This window comes from Bos taurus, chromosome 23 (genome assembly GCF_002263795.3).
Source record: "Bos taurus isolate L1 Dominette 01449 registration number 42190680 breed Hereford chromosome 23, ARS-UCD2.0, whole genome shotgun sequence".
In the NCBI taxonomy this organism is placed as follows: Eukaryota; Metazoa; Chordata; class Mammalia; order Artiodactyla; family Bovidae; genus Bos; species Bos taurus.
This window is the reverse complement of record NC_037350.1, coordinates 19,905,208-19,928,178: the sequence shown is the minus strand read 5'-3', so window position 1 is coordinate 19,928,178 and position 22,971 is coordinate 19,905,208. Positions and strand designations below refer to the sequence as shown.

Genomic DNA, 22,971 nt, shown 5'->3' with positions numbered 1-22,971 from the left:
CCCTTTGCAGGCAGATTCTTTACAGTCTTTGAGCCACCAAGTAAGGTGCTCATAAAAGGCTGCTTAGAAGAAATGGTGGTACAGTTGGGTCTTAAAGAATCAAAAGACTTTAGATAGATGGTGAGAAAGGACCCAGATATTTAAGGTAAGGAGGTCAATTTAGCTTATTGGTATATGCAAGTCTATTTAATTCTAAAACAGAAATAGTAGAAAATACTCAACCTTCCTTATTAGGCTATCACTCTCTCTGTTTTTTCCCTTCTCTGCTTCCCTGTCCTGACTTCTGTTTACTCTGACTTCTGCAATCTGTCTTCCTGACCTTGGCAGTGAGCTGAAGCTGGCCCCACTAAGGATACAGATGGCCCCGTTGCTATTGGCAGTGTCAGCCCTTCTCTCTGCATCCCTCCCACCTGTGGACTACCCCTATTTCTCCTCCCTTGGGCACCACAACTCCATTCTCTTGCGCTTCTCACATCCTGTAGATGGCTCCCTTCTTTTCTCCTCTACATGCTCCTTCTCTTCAGGCCCTCTCTCCACTGCGGGTGGCATTCAGGGTTCTGCTTTCAGCTGTCTCGTGGCCCTGACTCTGTTTACCTCCTACTTTTGACTCAAAGTTTGGATTGGGATGTGGGAAACACTGAGCAGAGTTCTGGGCTCTAGTTTGAGTAGAGATAAATAATAGGGGTTTGCTTAAAAGTAGCAAAGAAAAGAGGAAGAATGACATTGGGTGGGGCTGGAAAGGTATTTTTTGTTCTGTTTTTTACATTTTCTTGGCTGCACCACATAACATGTGGGATCTTAGTTCCCAGATCAAACTCACGCCCCTTGCATTGGAAGCAGGGTGCCTTAACCACTGGACCACCAGGGGAGTCCCTGGAACGGGTGTGTTTTAACCTTTAGATATATGTGTCTGGTCACAAATTGGAAAAGTACAGAATTTGTATTCAACGTATTATCAGTGAAATCTATGGAGGAGCTGAGACTGCAAAGTGAGAAAAGAATTGGTCTGAAAATAGAATCTTGAGGATTTAGGGGATGAACCAGTGAAGAACAGAATAGTTCAGGCAGAGGAGGAAAAGATGTGATGTCAAGGAAATAAAGCGGGGGAAAAAATGCAAGAAAATCAAATGTCAAATGCCCAGAGATGGTAAAAACTATGCATTAAAAGTGGCTGTTCTATTTGATGTTTGAAAGTCGCTAAGTTGTGTCTGACTCTTTGCAACCCCACGGACTATGCAGTCCATGGAATTCTCCAGGCTGGAATACTGGAGAGGGTATCCTTTCCTTCTCTAGGGGATCTTCCCAGCCCAGGGATTGAACCCAGGTCTCCCGCATTGCAGGCAGATTCTTTACCAGCTGAGCCTCAAGTTCATCGATTAGCAATATTTATGAAGTGTTTTGCAGTTTAAATAATACAAGTCAAATTTTTGCTTGTCTTTTAATCTACTTAATCCAAAGCTGAAATACAAAGTGTTTTGCTCAACAGCAAATAGAGATCCAGTTAAGTGTGGTGGTAAGGGGGCAGGATTCTGGCTCTGGGTTTAAAGACCGTCAACATAAAAAGCATTCCATCTACTCAAATCAGAAGTGACCTACAAAGCAGAAATCAACTGTTCTAAAACCAAGATGCCAAGCAAGACAGGAATCTTTGTCTTATTTGTCTGGAGGGAAGGATGCTTACATACTCGTGTGTGCATACTAAGTCGCTGAGTCATGTCTGACTCTTTGCAACCTCATGGACTGTAGCCCACCAGGCTCCTCTCCCCATGGGATTCTCCAGGCAAGAATACTGGAGTGGGTTACCAAGCCCTCCTCCAGGGGATCTTCCAGACCCAGGGACCAAACCCCCGTCTGTCTCCTGCATTGGCAGGCGGGTTCTTTACCACTAGAACCACCTCTCATACCCCTAAATGAACAGTCTTGTGACCCTTGAGTACATATAGGGAGATCAGATTTACAAGTTTTGTTTCCTTGGTTTTTGGCCAGCATCTTTCCTGCACCTTAACTACAAAAATAATATTGTCTAACAAAGTGATTTGCGGATAACTCCTTTCTCTTTCAGGGGTTCGGTCCATCAGAATTTTGTTGACTTCACTTTTGCCACTAGCAAAATAATTGGCTACCTATTCACACTGAAAGGAGACATCGATTCCAATGTAGCCATCAGCCTTAGCAACAAAGCTTCCTTAGCGTTCTTACAAAAACATTTAGGTAAGATACGGCATCTTCTTTCCCGACATAGACCAGATGATTCTCAGGACAAAACTATCTATCCTAATTCATGTGCATGTGGCTCAGTCATGTCTGACTTTTTGTGACCCTGTGCAGCCTGCCAGGCCCCTCTGTCCATGGCATTCTCCAGGTAAGAATACTGGAGTGGGTTGCCATGCCCTCCTCCAGGGGATCTTCCCAACCCAGAAGACCAAACTTGGGTCTCTTGCATTAGCAGGCGGGTTTTGTTTTTTTTTTTTACCACTGAGGCACCTGGGAAGCCCTACCTTAGCGTAAGTCCTATTTTAACGGTTCCCAGTTGGTTTACAACGTAACACTGCAGTCAATCAGTTGGAAAACAATTTGCTGTTTTGCGTACTGTGTCATAGGAAGCAAGCCTGCCTGTTAGAGCTAACAGTATTTCAGTGAAGCGGGGGCGGGGACGGGGTCGGGGGGGGGCGGGGGGGGGGGCGGCGAGGTAGCGGGCAGGGATTTCCATGCTCAGACAGCACGGGGCCTCAATCCTCGCATTCAGATGTTGCAGCTATCTCGTTCTCACAGAGGGCTTGTCCACGCCTTAATCCTGACGTGGTGTGTGTGGTTTGTGAGGCTAGGATGCCCCCTAGAGGCACTGAGCTGTTTAGTGCTCTCAAAAGTTGAATATGTTTATGACGTTTCTATCTTACAGGACTTCAGAAAGATTTTGATCAGTGGGATTCTTTAGTTGAAGGCGAAGATCACAATCTTATTCCAGGGACCAACATTAACACAACCAACCACCAAGCCACTCTGCAGAACTCCACAGGAATAGAGAGACCAAATTTAGATTAAAAGAGCTTTTTAAAAAGTTTTGTTTACGAACTTGTCTAAAAGTGTGTGTGTGTATGATTTAAATGTATTTTCTCAAATAGCTCATATTAAAAAATGTAGGCTATAGCACAGTAGTGACTGAAGCTTGTATTATTTTTTTCCCTTTAAATTTAGAAAAAGACAGCTACATATGAAAATCATAGCAGCCTAAATTTTAATTTTACTAAGGTGATCCTTTTTCACAGTAAAAAAACTGATTTTACATTAGTTCAACAGGCACATATAATGAAACTGGCACAAGGCCACTGGAAATGTGTTACAGTGACCTAACACTCCTAAAAATATAATAAAAACATTTTCTTGCCTCTTTTTTTTTCTGTTATAGGCTACAGAATTGAGTTTTAGCATTATGGTCTGCTATGTAGGATTTGGCAGTGGTTCCATTTGACTCCGGGTCACAGTAAGAAAAAGTAGACCAAGTGGATAATAAAGCCATTGCTTTAACTGTGGAATGAGTGCTAGAGCGCAATTTCAATAAGATGACCACACAGGGATGGACACTGGTGACGAAACAAAGGCAGCAGATTAAAGAAAGCTGGTAATTTGCTTGCATTCACTTTGTTTACCTCAGAGATACTGTTTACTAAAGAAAGGTGCAAATGAGTGGCCCTCGATTCCAGCCATCACACATAAAGTTACCGATTCACCCATAGGCTGTGAAGGATATAAAGGGAGAGAATATAGGTGTGTGTATGGCTGATACGTTTTGCTGTCCAGTAGAAATTAACACAGCACTGTACTCCAATAATAATTGATTAAAAACAGGAAAACAGGAAAAGTGAAAAAAAAAAAAAGATCAAGATTCAACTTTGAAGAAATTCCAGTTTTGCTAACTTAAAAAGAAAAGGCCATAATTTTCACTGCTTCATGTTCCATAAGTGTTATTTAATGGATCTTTTTTATTTTATATGGAGTAATAAAAGGAGAAAAACACAATAAATGGAGGTAAAAAGATCACTGAAAGATTTGCACACTTCCGCCTCTGGGAGTCATGGAAAATGTGTTTTGTTTCCCAAGCAGTGTAAACACTTCTGCCACTCACCAGTCAAGTATATTTGGGTCTAAGAATGGTCTTGTTCCTATGAATGCTGCATAATGGACTTTCACGAAAGCCGGTGAGAACAAGGATAATCAGTACTTAGTAAGCAAGCCTGGTTAACTATTCTATGCCTATTCCTTTTGCCTTGTTAATAAGTAACTGCATTTTCTGATTTGGCACTCAGGCCTACCTTAATGTTTTAATGTGCAAAATCACTCATTTTGAGAAATATAATTTCTCCTATAACTGTTCAAAGTAAATATTTTTAAATGAAGAGTTAAAATTTTTTATCATGAAACTGATGGCTTTCTATAATCTGGCCTTCATACATCTTCTCTGACCTTTGCTCCCAGGAATTAATTCACAACTACAACTCCTACATGAATGAGCCAAATTTGTCTGTTCATTATCCTAGGAACAAGCAATATATTCATCTACTTCAATTACGCTTAATGTAAAATCCTCTTCTTTTTTACTTATTGAAATTTTACCCAACTTTTAAGGTTTTTAATTCTCACTCTTCTCATCAGGCTGTAGAGTTCTCATAACGTTTCATATACATGTTTTTAGAAATGGACAACCATTTCAATAGACCTGATGTTCCATTCAATAGCACCTCTTTAAAATCCTGTTTGTGGCACATGCTGATGCGAAAGGATCCAATGAAGTTTAAAAAATATAACCTACCATAGTGCATACTGAGCCTCTTTAAGGGAAAAGAAGGAAATATTTATCAAATGCCTACTCCTTTTCTGGCACATTCAGTTCAGTCCAGTCGCTCAGTCGTGTCCGACTCTTTGCGACCCCATGAATCGCAGCACGCCAGGCCTCCCTGTCCATCACCAACTCCCGGAGTTCACTCAGACTCACGTCCATCGAGTCGGTGATGCCATCCAGCCATCTCATCCTCTGTCGTCCCCTTCTCCTCCTGCCCCCAATCCCTCCCAGCATCAGAGTCTTTTCCAATGAGTCAACTCTTCACATGAGGTGGCCAAAGTACTGGAGTTTCAGCTTTAGCATCATTCCTTCCAAAGAAATCCCAGGGCTGATCTCTTTTGGAATGGACTGGTTCGATCTCCTTGCAGTCCAAGGGACTCTCAAGAGTCTTCTCCAACACCACAGTTCAAAAGCATCAATTCTAAGGTGCTCAGCCCTCTTCACAGTCCAACTCTCACATCCATACATGACCACAGGAAAAGCCATAGCCTTGACTAGACGAACCTTTGTTGGCAAAGTAATGTCTCTGCTTTTGAATATGCTACCTAGGTTGGTCATAACTTTCCTTCCAAGGAGTAAGCGTCTTCTAATTTCCTGGCTGCAGTCACCATCTGCAGTGATTTTGGAGCCCCCAAAAATAAAGTCTGACATTGTTTCCCCATCTATTTCCCATGGCACATTAAGTTATTTCTTATCTTAAAAACACTGCAAGAAAAGTTTTATTATCCCCATTTTACAGCTAAGGAAGATCAAGGCTGAACAATAATATAATAACCTGCCCAGGTCACATATCTAGTAAGCCGCGTACAGGTAAGATCGATTTCCTAATGTTAGGGTCTGTTTGTGTGCTGCCACCTATGCAAAGCCTTGTTTTAAAAGCATGGGCTTTGAAGTTAGATGGGTCTAGGTTTGCTCAAGCCTCTGAGATTTGCTAGCTCTTTGACAGGCAAATTATTTATCTTCTCTGAAAAGCTTCAACTTTCTCACCTATAAAATATGGGTAATATTAATATGCACCTCAGAATCCAGGATTACATGAAAAAAAGTGCATTGGAAGGACAATGAGGGACTAACAGGAAAGCTACCATTTACTATTACTATGTATCCCCAGTTGTAGAATTGTGGTTTGTTCCATGACCACAGACTTCCTCTTTTTTTTCCTTCTTTGTACCTTAGGTCCTCAGGAATTGAACCCCTGCCCCCTGCAGTGGAAACTCAGAGTCGTAACCACTGAACTGCCAAGGAAGTCCCAGATGTTTTCTTTTTAATGAAATGAAATTATACTTTTAAGGACAAACTTTATTCAAATTTTGTGTCATATTAGTATACTTCTAAATTCAAACAGAGTATTAGTCAAAACTAGAACAGCAAAGCTTCAGAAACAAAACAAAAATTTTGAAGGAGTTACTGCTAACAAAGCCATCCCCCCCAAGCAGCATCATATATTATGCTTGTCAGAAACCTATAATTTTCTATCTTAAACTATTATTCAGAAGAAACCAAAATATTCCTTTTTTTGCAATGTGAGTAATGTGTTAGCAAACTGTTTAGCCAAATAAATCCTCCCAACTGATTAGAAAGATGACACATTTAAACGGAGAGGAAACATCTCAACTCAATATATACAGAAACAGCACTATAAATACACCACACAGGGAGTCTGAGATCTGTTTTGTTTTCAACACAAAGTTTTCAAAAATGACAGTATCTTGTATTTACACGCTCTCAATTTTCTCAAATATTTTTGTTGGTCTGGTTGAGATGGCACTTATTTCAGAGCAGCTTTGAACTGACTGACCACACTTACAGATCCACAGTTAAATCTGTATCATCTCCAGGCCTCTTTTCTGAAACAAAAAGAGAAAAACCTCAGGTTGAGGAAGAAATGTATAAATAAGAAAAAAAATGGGGAGGGGGGGCGCGGTGTAGGGGGGACTGTGTTGTGGCTTACAGCATCTTAGTTCCCTGACCAAAGACTGAACCCATGTCCCCTGCAGTGGACACATGGAGTCCTAACCTCTGAACCACCAGGGAGTGCCCAAGAAGATTATTTATGTGGGTGCTACCATGACAAAATTCATGTCCTGTAAAAATGGGGAGAGGGAAAAGATGTGTATTCTAATTACTACAGGGAATTATTCCTACAGATATGATTTTTAAAAAAATATTTTAGTCCTCACACTATATCTATTATCATACAAAGCTTCTCCTAAAGATTATGAAATTGGCATATTTTATATTTTACTAGGATGATGTTCGGAGAAGGCAATGGCAACCCACTCCAGTACTCTTGCCTGGAAAATCCCATGGATGGAGGACCCTGGTGGGCTGCAGTCCATGGGTAGCTAAGAGTCGGACACGACCAAGCAACTTCAGTTTCACTTTTCACTTTCATGCACTGGAGAAGGAAATGGCAACCCACTCCAGTGTTCTTGCCTGGAGAATCCCAAGGACAGCAGAGCCTGGTGGGCTGCCATCTATGGGGTCGCACAGAGTTGGATATGACTGAAGCAACTTAGCAGCAGCAGCAGGATGATGTTGGCAAATAGTTCTTTGTTCTCTTTCATTGGTGCATACTTTCACATAACACTAAAGTCATCAAGAGCTGATTTCATTCTCCACATGCCTCAATATTGAGAGTCCCTTGGACTGCAAGGAGATCCAACCAGTCCATCCTAAAGGAGATCAGTCCTGGGTGTTCATTGGAAGGACTGATGCTGAAGCTGAAACTCCAATACTTTGGCCACCTGATGCGAAGAGCTGACTCATTTGAAAAGACCCTGATGCTGGGAAAGATTGAGGGCAGGAGGAGAAGGGGACGACAGAGGATGAGATGGTTGGATGGCATCACCGACTCGATGGACATGGGTTTGGGTGAACTCCGGGAGCTGATGATGGACAGGGAGGCCTGGCGTGCTGCAGTTCATGGGGTTGCAAAGAGTCGGACACAACTGAGCGACTAAACTGAACTGAACTGATGCCTCAATTCTAAGAACCAGTGTGCCTCTTATGAAAAAGACCATGCATTAACCAGGAACATCCAACAAACTGAATCACCATATAAACTAAAAAATCTCCAAAGAAATTCCAAGAGATTATTTAACAAAGATCACTTGAATGTCTGTATCTGATTAAGTAGATGCAAACCCTGACATGACTAGTATTGGAACTATCCAATACAGATTTTGAAGCAAGAAGTTCAACAAACTCCAAACAGGATAAACTCAAGTATCTAGACATAGCCCGGGAAATCACCTATCATATAATCTTAACTGAAAAACACAATTTATGTGTGTATGTACGATGAAATCAACCATGTTCAAAATATATTGCTGATATGTTTATATCCCATATAAACAAAAATTATTAAAATCAAACTGATTAATCTGTCTTTGGATGGATGTATTATAGGTGATTGCTACTTTCTCCTTTTTAACTTTACCATTTTCTCAGATTTTCTGCATCAAATGTATTTTATCAAGGTCAGAAACAACAAACAATTTCCTTTTTTTAATCCCAAAATGAAAATCAAGGAGGAAAACATTAATAAATAGTTTTCCCAAAAAGATACAGGGCATAAAATCCAGAAGCATTGATTGTGTTGTTGCTGTTTTCCATTGCTGTTATTACAAGTGTTTTCTCTTCCATTATTCCTAAACACAAATGCTTAGAAAACAGTTCAAGTTGAAACAGAGCAGGACTCTATGGTCCATGCCCCACTGTGTCCTCAGCCTGCCTTTTGTCTGAAAATCAATTTAATCAGAAAAGTGAGAAAATTCAGAAACAAGGGAAAATAGTCAAAGGAGACCAAATAATAACAATGTAGTCATTAAGCATAGTCAAGGACCTTCTCAAGGGCTATAGATAATATGCTGAGCCATATCCTGTGAGCTGTCTTGCAGATATTAAAATACCAGATAGAGAAATTAACTACATGATGATCAGACTTTAGCCATGACATAACCTGACATAATTGGCCTCAAAGAAATGGAAACAAACTGGCCCTGGAACTGAAGATCAACTGTACCTAAAACAACCAAGATGACTCTGGTCAGACCACTGATGACCAGTTTCAGGATGACTGCCAGAGATGACTGTGTTGTTTCTACAGGTAGTGCCCTCCTTCTGTCTATAAAAGCTCTTGCCTACTGACAGTGGAGGGAGCCTTTGGACAGACGTCCGCCCTGCCCTCATCCCAACCCAGATGCCAGCATCTGAAATAAAGCAAACTTTCCTTTCCACTAACCTGGCCTCTTTAATGGTTTCTAAGCGGTGAGCCACGGGACCTGCACCTTTCAGTAACAAGGTTACCTTTCAAAATGAACAACAGCCTTACTAAATTACTGCTTAAATATACTCATACCTCAGATGGACTCCTATCCAATTTGGGTATACCATTCCAGACATTCTCAGGGTTTACTACCTCCTCTATGCCGTTTGAAAGGTCCAAAACCTGCAAGAGAGAAAGAGTAATAAAAACTGGTAATTCCAAACACTGTCACTGATTTATGTTAGTTACACAGTGTCCTTTATCAAATGAAATACTTTAAAAGGCAGTCACAATGATTTTGTTAAACTTTAACATTGCATTTCAACTCAATGGTACATCAGTCCCAAAAAACATATTGAGTATCTATGCCTAGACATCAAAGATGGATGTTCTCAAATTCTCATGGTATAAGTCTGCACATTGCTAATCCTTCCCCCTAGAAATTCTTCATCAGCCAGCCAGTGAGGGAAAAGTCCAGGGATCAATATTTAGGAAATGTGGCAAAGGATTCTGACACAGGTGGTTTTTCAAACCACAGGAGAAACACCATTTACTGAAGGTTTCAAGGAGATTTTACACAAGGGAATAATAGAATCAGATTCTCATTTGACAAACACCACACTGGCAATGTGGAGAAGCAACGGATGGAAGACAAGAGGTAAACCAATAGAAGGTTATTAGAGGAAGCTAGTCGGGGTTGGTTCCCTGGTAGCTCAGACGGTTAAGACTCTGCCTGCAGTGCAGGAGACCCGGGTTTGATCCTTGAGTTGGGAAGATCCCCTGGAGAAGGGAATGGCTATCCACTCCAGTTTCTTGTCTGGAGAATTCCATGGACAGAAGAGCCTGGCAGGCTACATGGGATTGCAAAGAATTGGACAAGACTAAGTAACTAACACCAACAGTTGTGAAATGAGAAACTTAACCAAAATAGTGGCATTAATAAAAACAGTTTTAACTGAGATAAGTGGAAAGTATGGAACTCAGTGACTGATAGGATTCCAGGGAGACGAAAGAGCCCTGAATGCTTAAATATAAACTTTTAAAATGGTTTTTGCATTGGATCAATTATCAGGGAGAATGAGCAGGTAACTAATCTGTTCAATGGGATTTTCTAATCTGGTAAAGTTTGGTAAAATTTCCTTAACAATCTGCAAGTATATTTTGAGACAAAGTACTTCACTGCAACTTTACATACCTTTGTGCCCTCTTCAGCTATTTCCAAAATCTCACATTTAGACCACGTGTTTCTGAGACTTGACCACACAACACATTTGGATCCAACAGTAAATCCTTTCAGAGTGTACGTGTTCTCTGGTTGAGCTGCCAGATTGAATACAGCAAGAGTCAAAGCATGTCTCTTAATTTCTTAATGTTAGACATGCAAGCAAAGCATTTCCCTACGATGCATTTACTACTCCCATATCATTGGTATCATGGCACAGTACAACGTGTTCTGTCTCCCTAAACAACATGATCTCTATTTAGTTTTTAAAACTGTGTGTATGTGGACACAGGGAAAGGGTGAGACACAGATGAAGGAAGTATACGCACCATCACAGCACTCACAGTGGCCATTTCTTGGTGGTGGAATTATGATGATTTTCATTCTCCTTAGCCTACTGTTTTCTCTATTTCGTACAGTGTAATAATATTGTAATTATGCAACAATCGAGTAAATAAAATTGACATTTAAAAGTCTAACATTGATTTTTTTTAAAAACCTAAAAGATAAGCCATTTTGTGTAACTTTCAAATCTTATTACGTAGGCAAGAAAAGAGCAGCAAAAATAATTTATAAAAAACGTATAAAAAAGGTAATGGTAATAAGTGTTCTCCAATATTTACTTGTGGCTGTTAACTTTCTTGATTAATATAGGCTCCCTAACTCTATTGTTTTAAGTGTTTCAAAATGAACAGCAAAGTATATGTACGAAGAAAACCAGTTGTTTTAAAACTCTGCTAAAATGATCCCCAATGTAAATTCATGCCTACAATAAGCTTGGCAAAGGAGCACTACATATTTTTAAAAACTGACCAAAAAACGTAATGTCTTGATCTAGAGATGATTTGTTTACATTTGAAATGGGACTACTTTTTAGAGACATAGATTTTAAGCATTCTATTTTTAAAAGCAAAAATAATTCAGCATTTTACACAGCATATAAAGTATTATTTCACATTAATTTCATCCCTTAATTTCTTCATGTTTAAAATACCCTTCATAAAAATCCAAATCTAATTCTCTTTTCAGGTTTTCAACTCCCCTCAAATTATTTTTTTAATTCAGTAAGAATTATTCTCTTCTTTTTAAGATAAATAACTGTTTTTCCCTAAGCTAAATAAAAGTGAATGGGGGGTCAAAAACTGCACATACCTGGGATATGATCTGGTAAGGTGTAATTGTGTTTCCTTGCATCTTTGTATTCTTCTTCAGAAAACAGAGAGGTCAGTGATGACACGGCATCTCTACTTGTACATTCTGTAAATTCTTCTTTAAAGATACTCATTTCAATCTGCATCTTGGCATCGCAAGTCTGTCTGCGCAGGCGCAGCCTCCGCTCCTCATCAAAGCTTTCCGCACAACTGGATCCTCTCATGTCTTCAGTGCACAGGGCTTCTTGGGCTTTCTGACTAGCTGTTAAAGACAAAGGGTTTATTCTGTCCTCCAGACACAGCTGGGCTGTAGGCAGTTCTAGTTCAGGCTGTTTCTCGTCTTCACAGTTGAGGGGCAGCTGCCCTGGCAATGGTGGCAGGGTGACCTCTGGGTCACAGCCTTGGGGAAGAGTCATGGTTGGAGGCACCAGGTCCAGATCTTCTTTCTCCTCATCCCCGACCAGGGAATGCTGCAACTCAATGGATTCCAGCTCCAGGAATTCTTTGGACTCATCGTCAGGAGAAAGTGGTACCTCGAGAGAATTCAGTTCCAGGACCTCCTTTGCCTCGGTGGCATGTGGTAAGAATGTGTTAAATCCTGGCATTGGGTACTTATCATCAAACTTTGTTTTGTCACCCAATAGGCCCTTGACTTTTTCTTCCAGCAACTCAGTGCCAATCTTATTTTTGCCTGGGTTTTCAAAAGCTTCAAAAATGTTATCAGTTTTGGGGTCATAGAATTTACCTGGTTGTGTTTCAAGGATGTTTAAGTCTTTGTTGAGTCTTTCCAAGAGCTCAGCTGTCTGGGATTCAACATGGAGTATTCTCTCTCGTCCAGTTTTACTGCTTGATTTCTTAAGTCCAACATCGGGACTGGGGACCCCGAGAGCTCCCTTTACTTCTGCATCATTTTTTTCATACCTCAGATCACTGCTACGCATATCAATCTTAGAATATTTCTTCATTTTCTCACTAATGCTTTCACCTTTGCTTTTCAAGTCAACGATGGCTAAAGGGATATCACCAACGTCCCTTTTGATGTCTAATATTGTTATCTCCAACACATCTTCTGTGACTATTTCGTAAAAGTAGTCACATCCCTCACGAGGGCATGCGCCCTGTGAAATAGTAAATCCTGAGAGGCAACATGGAAAGGCTTGCATGGGCACAGCCAAAAGCTCAGAAGGGATGTTCCAGAGTGCTTTCGGGTCCACGGAGTCTACAATGTTTCCAAAGTCCACAAGCCTGATGGACACAAGATAATCTTCACAAATACTGGTGACAAGGGCCCTATAATAATGCCCATCTTCTCTGTATCTCACTATGCAAGGATCTCCAATACGAGGGCAGTGGATACGACTTCTCCGATCTGTCACCTGCTCTCCCACAGTCTGTACTTCCACTTCTAAATGCTGAAGTTTCTTGGTATCCGCAAACTGACACCAAAAATATTCAGGTCCGTCGATCACTGTGGCATAAGCTCTTATAGTCTTCATCTTTGGATTATACCAGTTAAGAAACATAGAAGTATCTACGTCTGTTTTGCTGACCAATGTGGAACAGGCCCCTTGAACTATTTGCGTAGAAAATCCTAGTTGAGATTTTTCACTGAATGTATATCGGCTCACCATATCTTCGGCTATGATCCCATGTTCATCAGCAAGAGTAACTTCCCATTTGTCTTGAAACTGAACAAATTCGCATCTTATTTGAGTCTCATTTGTCCTTTGGGAAAAGTAATGCATCACTTCCTTATGGTTTAAAATCCCAGGAACCCCACATCCCTTTAAGGAACAGGGAATGCACAGTCCTGGTAACAGCACGTTAACACGGTCAAGTTTGCCTATTTTGTTTGTGTGAACCACAGAGACATTGCCATAATCTATAAACTGCACAGAGAGAAGGTCATTGAGTTGTGGTTCCTTGACCACAGCACGATACCATAAGTTGTCTTCTGGAAAAACAGCACATATTACATCTCCTCTTTGCAAAGGTGGACCTGCATAATATTCAGGCCTTGTTCTAGTATCATTTAACCTCTCTGAAAGATGATCAATTTCAGCCTCATCTTCTGTTAGTTGAACATAAAAGTCTGAAAGGTCATTTATATGAGAAACATACACAGTTGTTTTAAATCCAGGCATTATGGCCTTCTTAGGGAACTCAGAAATTTTTAGAGGCAAACCTTTGTCACATGAATCTCTTAGTTTTCTCTCTGAAAGAGAGGCTTCTAGTTTTGTGGCTTTCAAAGAGGGCTCTGCTGAACTTTCTAATTTCTTGTCTGTTGTTAATGGAGACACTTGATTATTTTTATTTCCCACAGAGTCCTGGTGCAGAGTGACTAAGTTTGTCTTTGTTGAACTCTGTAAAAATTTGAGTTCCCTACATGCTGAGCTGATCTTAGGTTTGTATGATTCTCCTAAGAGTGCCTTACCATCTGGTTTGTTCTCTGATTTACTTAAATACTCTGTAGGTGACAACTTCACATCTTCCTTTTTCACTTCAAGAGTTTCAGTTGTAGAGAGGAGTGCTTTGCTTTTTTTTCTCCTTGTCCCACCTTTGTAACCCCGGAGCCCTAACTTCTCGTTAATATTAGCATTAATTTGAATGCTATCATTGTATAGTTCAATAATCAGTCTTCCATCTGGATCTTTTGCTACAACCAGAGCCTTCAATGACTTATCTAAAACAGTCTCCCGAAACCACGCTGTAACTTCTTCCGGTATATGATCAGGAATATCAGATAACGAACATTTAATGGCTTGCATGGGCCAAAGTAAGACATCATGTGCATCGCTAGGCACTGGGCACAGATCATCACTTGTTACCACACAAATGTTCCCAAAATCAACAAAGAATACTTTATTTGGTTCTTTTTCTATGATTACCCCTCTACACCAGTTCCCGTCAGTATACTTGGCAAGGCACAATGTGCCGGGGACCAAGTGAGATGTTCTTAAATGCAGCAAAACTTGACTTAATTGTGTAATATGATGGGACAGCTGTTCTAAAATACTTGCATTTCTTCCCAGTTGGCAATAAAATGCCCAAGGGTCATCAACATGTGTTATGTACACTGATTCTTCACTTCCAATTTTCATGTCATGTGTAGAATAGAAGTAAGAATGGAGCTTAACAGAGAACTCTAGAGGTTTCTGAAATTTTACTGGTCTCGCAAGTCTCTTTTGTACCAAAAAATGGCACACACTCTGGAAAGGTGTTAGCAGATCCACCACATTAAACAGTTCATCATGAATGGAAGCCAGAGCAAATATTGTGCACTTTAATTCAAGACTGTTTTCCTGTGCATTATCTATAAATTCAATAAAAGCTTGGATTGCCTTTTCATCCCAAAGAAAAGGATTTTGTCCCATTGGCTGAATTAAATTATAAAGGCTGCACCTAAAAGCCTGAACCTTAGCCATCAGAAACTCTTCAGTAATTGAATAAATATTCTTCACAGATACCATTTCTTTGTCCCCATAATCTACAAATATGATGTTGACATACTCTGAAGATTGTGCCCCGGTAATTAGAGCTCTGGACCATTTTCCATCTGCTGTTCGTTTTGCCAAACAAGCAGGAGTAGTTCCCTGGTGGGGAGGAGCTGTGTTGTTGCAATAGTCCTGAATACTACACATGAGTGCTTTAAATCTTTGTGTGTTCCTGGTCAGCTGACACCAAAAATAGCCGGGATTTTCAACGCAAGATACGCTGACTTCCACTGTAGTTCCAACTTGTAGCTCTCCTTTACAAGAAGAGCCTGGCTCAATTCCCAAGAAATTCTGTACCAGAGGAGAATAAACAGACACTCTTTTCTCATTGTCCTGCACAAGTCCAGCTGAAACGTTTGTCGTAACTGTTGTGTCAGTCACTACTTCTGGAACAGCTGTAGTTTTACCATCTCTCATGGCTTTTTGTTCTTCCTTCTTGGCAGAAGATATTCTGTTACCGTCTATGGTAAAATGGTTTGAAACATGCCCTGGAGAGTGGACACTTACGGAAAGACTGTCCTGTGTTTCAAATTCCTGGTACTTGGCAAATCCAGCTTGAGCCATCACCTTACTAATGTTTTCCTCCCCCGTTCTTGATTCATCAAGAATCTCAATAATATACTGATTATCCTGCTTATCAAGGACATGGATAACTAACTCTTTGTGGAGCACAGTCTTTTTAAAAAAGGAAATTGCCTCTTGGCTCCAGTTTTCTTCCAAAGGCCAAATATCAGCCAGGGTGCACTGCAGGGCCAATATTGGTAGCCGCCTGAACTGAGGGAGTAGCATCCTCACGTCATACCGGTCCACGTTTTCCGAATTGCCCCGATCAACTAAGAACACATCCACATTCTGGTCCTCTAATCGGGTGACCATAGCCCGGAAATAGCCATTTTCTTTCCATTTGACACAGCAAAGATCATCGGCTTCAGGTTTCAAGATGACACCATCCAGCTTACTGGCGGAGGCATAGAAACTGCACATTTTCTTCATCAGTTTGCTGAAGGTGCCATTGTGTTTCCTCAACCTAATCCAAAACTCAGAAGGATTTTTCACAAACTCCACCTGGGCATCATAGAAGGTGTTCATCTTTAACTTGATAGATGGTAAGGTGGGGAGTGAAATCTCTTCATCCATTTCTTCCGCAGAAGATTGACACTGAAAAGCTGTTTCCGGTTCTTCCTCCTCTTCCTCTTCTTCTCTGCCCTGGCTCTGAAGGAACTGGTCAGCCAAGCAACAGGACTGTACTCCGAACACACAGTTAAGATTAATCCCATCTTCGCCATATAAGGTGACGTAATACACATGCTCGAAGGAACAATAAAATTCAATCTTTGCGTTCACTGCCTGGCCCAGAATCAGTGCCTTCAGGTCACCGACCTGTGACCGAGACCAACCTCTCCCACCATCCCAGAGTCCGTACAGTGCGCAAGGGTAGGTCACCACGGGCATCCGAAAATATTCAGGCAGCAAGTAGCGGAGGCTACTACAACTCACTAACTCCTTCCTTCCATAGTCGACGTGAAGCACCTGGGCACAGCGCTGGGGCCGGAAAGTCTCAAGCAAGAGCGCCCTGTACCAAAGTCCATCCAACCCGCAGGATGCGCAAGGAGAGCCCGGCTTGTCTGGGCTCTCCTCTCTCTCCTCCCAGGGGGCACTAGTAGAGTGCTCGTCCCCAGTCCCCGGGGAACCCCGGTATACCTGAGCCATGCTCTCGGAGAGGCGGTGGATCTCCTGAGAGAGGCTGCGGAGCTGGCAGTGAATGCGGTGGGGATGGCACACCTGGGTAACCACCATGGGCTCCGTCACGCCCAGCTGCAGCTGAGGGTAGAAGTAATCCAGGCCAGGCTGCTCCTGCTTAGGGGGAACTCGCGGGACCACGACAGGCGTGGAGGCCGAGAGGTAGCGCTTTAGCAGGGAGCGGAAGACACTGTCGGGCACCTGCCGGGCCAGGCCGAGCTCCTGCATCTGCTGGGACAGCTCGGGCACCTCCAGGAGGACCAGGCGGTGGAGCAGCAGCACGTCCAGGACGCGCCCGTGCACTTCCTTGCCCTGCAAGTGGCTAAGGAAGTCCACGGCCCTGGGCGCCCAGTGCTGGGGCTCTCCCCCGCCCGCGCCGCCGCCGCCCGCCGGCACCAGGCCGGCCAGCACGCAGCCCAGCACCTCCGACGGCAGGTGGAAGAACTCGCTGCGCCCGGGAGCCAGCGAGCCCGCCCCGGCCGCGATGGTGCAGCCCTCGTCCAGCAGGAAGACGCGGCTCTCCTGCGCCTGCCTGCTGACCACGCGGCCGCGGTGCCACAGCCTCCCCACCTGCACCAGGCACAACTCGCCAGGGAAGGCCGAGGCACCGCCCAGCATCCAAGGGCCGCGCGCAGCCGCCGCCGCTTCCTGGATCTCCCTGCTCAGCCGCACGTACTCGTCCCGCCGCTCTCCCAGCAGTCCCCACAGCTGCACGGGAATCACCTCGGGCTGCACGTCCACGAAGGACACCCGCAGCACCAGCGAGGCCCCCGGCGTCGGCAGCCCGGGCGTCGAACACATCTCCGCCGCGCAGCCCGGCCCGGCCAGCGAAACCCCGGGGCTGCTAGGAGGAGAGCCCAGCAGACGCGGGCTCGCCCGACACACGGACAGGGAAGGATACCCGGCCTGGCGCCCACGCCGCAACGCCGCCGCCGTAGCCGCCGGGCCTCACCTGCTCGCGCCGACTGGTAAGACCCGACGGCCGGCCCAACCGCTCAGGGTCGCGCCGCCACGCAGGCATTTGCAGCGCGAGGCCCCTTGGCTTCCGGCCGCGGGCCGCCGGCGGGTCTGCGTGGGCGGGCGGGGCGGAGCCGGGCCCCCCGGGGGGCGGCGGGGACGCAGGCTCGGGGTGCAGAAGGGGCCTCGGGGAGCCCAGATGCCCGTCGCTGCTCCGAGCCCCTTCGAGTTGCTTCGGCCCGGTCGGGGGCCTGGCGAGGCCCAGACCACGCAGGGACCTCCTTCTGGGCCATCTGACCGAAACAGACGGAGCCCGGCGAGCCCTGCACGGTGCGAGCCATTGAAGAACCGCGAAGGAGAAAGGGAGGCGCGAATGGTACGTTCGGGGCGTTGGGCCAGAACTCTCAGAGACCCGGAGCGGACCGTGCGGTGGCGCTGGCGTCCCCGGGGCGGACATTGGCTGTGCGCTCTCAACGACGTAGCCGCGGAGCCTGTCGCTGATAATCTCGTCTATGAACTTGTTGGATCACCTGGATAGAGTTATGATGAGGGTTACATAGATTGTTAAATGCTTCTTTCCCCACGATTACCCCGTGTATTTCTTTGCTGTTTTGTCTGCCCACTTTGCAGGCGTTTGGTCTCCATTTACGCACGGAGCTACTGTAGAACCAGACATCCATACACACTTGTAAAACTGGTAAAAATCTGAATTTGTGGGTTATTCCAATGTCATTTTGCTGGTTTTGATTGTGTACTACAGTTGTTCAAGATTTGGGTAGGACTGGGTGAAAAGTGAATGGAAATTTCCTGGACATTTTTTGCAGCTTTGAAATTAGGTAGTGCTACCCTTTCAACTTTATTCTTTTTCTTCAAAATGGTTTTGGCTATCTAAGGTCTTTGCTTTTTCCAATGTATTTGATTAGGTTGGCCAAAAAATTCATTCAGGTTTTTCCATATATTACAGAAAAGCTGTAACAAACTTTTTGGCTAAATCAATGGAATACACTTGTCATTTCTGGGGGAAAATAATCTTGAGATTTTTTTTTATTAGGATTGCATTGAAGATAGTGATCAGTATGAGAAATTACATCTGAGCAATATTGAGTTTTCCAGTCCATGGACATGGTTTCTTTCTCTGTTAATTGAAGTATTCTTTACTTTGTCTCAGCACTGTTTTATAATTTTCAGTGAACAAGTCTTGCATGTAATCTGTTAGATTTATACCTAAGTTTTACATTTTTTTTATGTTATTGTAAATGATACTGACAAAAAAAAATTTAGCTTCCAATTTTTCACTGTTAGTAAATAGCACTATATTTATAGTTTTGTGACTCCCAGGTAAAGAATCCACCTGCCAATGTAGGAGATTCAAGTTTGATCCCTGGGTCAGGAAGATACCCTGGAAGAGGAAATGTCCACCCATTCCAGCATTTTTGTCTGGAAAATTCCATGGACAAAGGAACCTGGCAGGCTACAGTCCATGGGGTCACAGAGTCAGACACGACTGATTGAGCACACACATGAAGGCACATATATTGACCTTATATCTTGTGATTTTCGAAAACTCACTTATTCTAGTAGCTTTTTTTTATATACAGATTTCTTGGGAATGTGCACAATTTACACAATTATATGGCTATATAATAAATGCAGTTTTATCTCCCTAATTTTTATACTCTTTCTTTCTCTTACCTTATTATAATAACTAAGATATCCAGTACAGTTTTGACTAGACATGGTGAGAATTGATATTTTTTCTTATTCCTGATTTAGGGAGAAAGCCTCTCTTTTTTACCAGTGTGATATTAGCTGTAGGTTTCACTTAGATCCTTTTCATCAAGTTGAGCAAGTTCATTCTGCTCCTAGATTGTTGAGAGCTCTTATCATGAAAGGTTATTGAGTTTTATCAAATACCATTTCACATTCTATTGATATAAATTGTCTGTAAGTTGAATTATATTTATTGATTTTTGAATGTTGAACCAACCTTGTATTCTTGGGATAAATCCCATGTGGGGCTGATGTAGTATCCTTTTTATAATGCTGCATTGAATCTGATAGTATCTTTCACCCCTATATTCATTTTAAAACTTTTTTCAGATGGGTTTTTTTTCTGTTGCAGTAAAATATCCATAATACAAAACTTACATTTTAATCATTTGTAAGTGTTCATTGACATTAATTATATTCACATTGTTGTGCAGCAGTCACCTCTGTCCATCTCCAGAGCTTTTCATCATTCCAGACTGAAACACTGTGCTAATTAAATACTGACTTCTGATTCTCCCTCATTCCAGCTCTAGTAACCACTAATCTATAATTTGTTTCTATGAATTTGATTACTCTAGGTATCGCATACAAGTAGAATCATATACTATATGCCCATTTGTGTCTGGCTTATTTCATTCAGTTTCAAGATTTATCCATGTCATAAGATGTCTCAAAATTTCCTTATTTTAAAGCTGATTAATATCTCATTGTATGTACATACGCATTTTGTTTATCCATTCATTCATCTGTCAGTGGATATTTAGATTGTTTCCACCTTTTGGTTATGTGAAAATGCTACTGTGAACATTGGTATATAAATATTTGTTCAAGTCCCTGCTCTCAATCTGTGAGTTATACCTAGAAGTGGAATTGTTGAGTGAAAAAGTTGGCTTAAAGCTCAACATTCAGAAAACGAAGATCATGGCATCCGGTCCCATCACTTCATGGGAAACAGATGGGGAAACAGTGGAAACAGTGTCAGACTTTATTTTTCTGGGCTCCAAAATCACTGCAGATGGTGACTGCAGCCATGAAATTAAAAGACGCTTACTCCTTGGGAGGAAAGTTATGACCAACCTAGATAGCATATTCAAAAGCAGAGACATTACTTTGCCAACAAAGGTTTATCTAGTAAAGGCTATGGTTTTTCCTGTGGTCATGTATGGATGTGAGAGTTGGACTGTGAAGAAGGCTGAGCGCCAAAGAATTGATGCTTTTGAACTGTGGTGTTGGAGAAGACTCTTGAGAGTCCCTTGGACTGCAAGGAGATCCAACCAGTCCATTCTGAAGGAGATCAGCCCTGGGATTTCTTTGGAAGGAATGATGCTAAAGCTGAAACTCCAGTACTTTGGCCACCTCATGCGAAGAGTTGACTCATTGGAAAAGACTCTGATGCTGGGAGGGATTGGGGGCAGGAGGAGAAGGGGACGACAGAGGATGAGATGGCTGGATGGCATCACTGACTCGATGGACGTGAGTCTGAGTGAACTCCGGGAGTTGGAGATGGACAGGGAGGCCTGGTGTGCTGCGATTCATGGGGTGGCAAAGAGTCGGACATGACTGAGTGACTGATCTGATCTGATCTGATGATAATTCTGTGTTTAATTTTTGAGGCAACCCCACATGATTTTGTATAGCACTTGCATCATTTTCTATTTTCTCTAGCAATGCACAAGGGTTCCAGTTTCTCCACATCTTTATCCACTCTTAGTGTTTTGTTTTTTATAAATTGCCATCCTAATGGGTGTAAAGTGGTGCTCATGGATTTTTTCATGTCTATGTATATAAGAGAAATTGGTCTGTAGTTTCCTTTTTATAAATGGATTTAAGTATTTTGGGCAGTATCTTATGTGTTTTGGACAGTATTTAAGTTATTTTGGACAGGAGGTAAACAAATGAGAAGTCAAGGATATCCTGAAGGTTTCCTGGTTGTAGTACAAGATGTGTAGTGCAACAGAGACTCTTGAAGAAGAGTAGATTGTAAAGGGCAGGGAGAAAGGATTGGAACAAAAAATACTGATTTAATTATTGTGAATTTTGAGCTCACAAGGACTATGGGCCATCCTGGTAGAGATATAAAGGGAGACGTTCAGAAAAAATAAGTAAAGCTGGAGGAATGAGTAAGGACCAAGGAACACAGATAAAGGTAACTTCTATGCTGGGAGATAGTGAAGGACAGAGAAGCCTGGTGTGCTGCAGTTCATGGGGCCACAAAGAGTCAGACACAACCAAGCGACTAAAGAATAACAACTGTCTGCTAAGTCACTTCAGTCGTGTCCGACTCTGTGCAACCCCATAGATGGCAGCCCACCAGGCTCCTCTGTCCTTGGGATTCTCCAGGCAAGAACACTGGAGTGGGTTGCCATTTCCTTCTCCAATGCATGAAAGTGAAAAGTGAAGGCTAAGTCGCTCAGTCATTTCCGACTCTTAGCGACCCCATGGACTGAAGCCTACCAGGCTCCTCCGTCCATGGGATTTTCCAGGCAAGAGTACCGGAGTGGAGTGCCATTGCCTTCTCCGAACAACGGTCTACTGAGTGCCAATTACTCTAGTGTTTAGGAATTACCATTCCAAGTGTAGTAGATGAAGTCACAGAAATGTACAGGTCCTCCGAGAGAGAGAAGGCCAGGAACAGAACACTGAAGAACAAAAATTTAAAGATGTGACAGCAAAGAAACAGTCAATACTGATCAGTTCAGTCGCTCAGTTGTGTCTGACTCTTTGTGACCTGACGGACTGCAGCATGCCAGGCTTTCCTGTCCATCACCAACTCCTGACACTTGCTCAAACTCATGTTTGAGTCAGTGATGCCATCCAACTGTCTCACTGTGCGTCTTCTTCTCCTCCCACCTTCAGTCTTTCCCAGCATCAGGGTCTTTTCCAATGAGTCAGTTCTTCACATCAGGTGGCCAAAGTATTGGAGCTTCAGCTTCAACATCAGTCCTTCCAATGAATATTTAGGACTGATTTCCTTTAGGATGGGCTGGTTGGATCTCTTGCAGTCCAAGGGACTCTCAAGAGTCTTCTCCAACACCACAGTTTAAAAGCATCAGTTCTTCAGTGCTCAGCTCTTTATGGTCCAACTCTCACATCCATACATGACTACTGAAAAAACTATAGCTTTGACTAGATGGACCTTTATTGGCAAAGTAATGTCTCTCCTTTTTAATATGCTGTCTAGGTTTGTCATAGCTTTTCTTCCAAGGAGCAAGTGTCTTTTAATTTCATGGGTGCAGTCACCATCTGCAGTGATTTTGGAGCCCAAGAAAATAAAGACTGTCAAGAAGTGATGGGACCAGATGCCATGATCTTAGTTTTCTGAATGTTGAGTTTTAAGCAACAAGGTATAAGTGTTCTTTTTGCTAATATAAACATTTCAAATCTGACATTCTAAATTAAGCTACTTTGTTTTAATTCTGAAAAGTAAAGATAAAGCTTTAAAAATTGTTTCTAAATGTGTTATCATTTTAAATTCAAAGATGCACCAGGATGAAATCACACGAGGACAAAACAAAGCCCTTAACAACCCA

The 22,971-nt window shown here is 42.6% G+C and overlaps 2 protein-coding genes across 7 annotated transcripts in view; one reads left to right on the top strand and one right to left on the bottom strand.

Moving 5' to 3' along the window:
* PLA2G7 (phospholipase A2 group VII) overlaps positions 1 to 3,152 on the top strand; it is a 38,262-nt gene extending 35,110 nt beyond the window's left edge. For 5 of the 6 annotated variants that reach the window (XM_005223376.4, XM_005223379.5, XM_005223378.5 and 2 more), the window contains 2 exons: positions 2,063 to 2,211; positions 2,900 to 3,152. In XM_005223376.4, the coding sequence (XP_005223433.1) occupies positions 2,063 to 2,211; positions 2,900 to 3,042 (292 nt within the window). In that variant the 3' untranslated portion in view covers positions 3,043 to 3,152. The remainder of the gene's footprint in view (positions 1 to 2,062; positions 2,212 to 2,899) is intronic. The other variant, NM_174578.4, reaches the window with a different exon arrangement.
* Positions 3,153 to 6,125: 2,973 nt separating this feature from the next.
* TDRD6 (tudor domain containing 6) lies at positions 6,126 to 17,515 on the bottom strand. Its single transcript, NM_001192330.1, has 4 exons — positions 11,482 to 17,515; positions 10,303 to 10,427; positions 9,201 to 9,290; positions 6,126 to 6,684 (listed from the first exon to the last, which is right to left on the bottom strand). Exons 1-4 carry the CDS (start codon positions 17,513 to 17,515, stop codon positions 6,655 to 6,657), a joined length of 6,279 nt encoding a protein of 2,092 aa, NP_001179259.1. The 3' UTR covers positions 6,126 to 6,654.
* Positions 17,516 to 22,971: the final 5,456 nt, after the last annotated feature.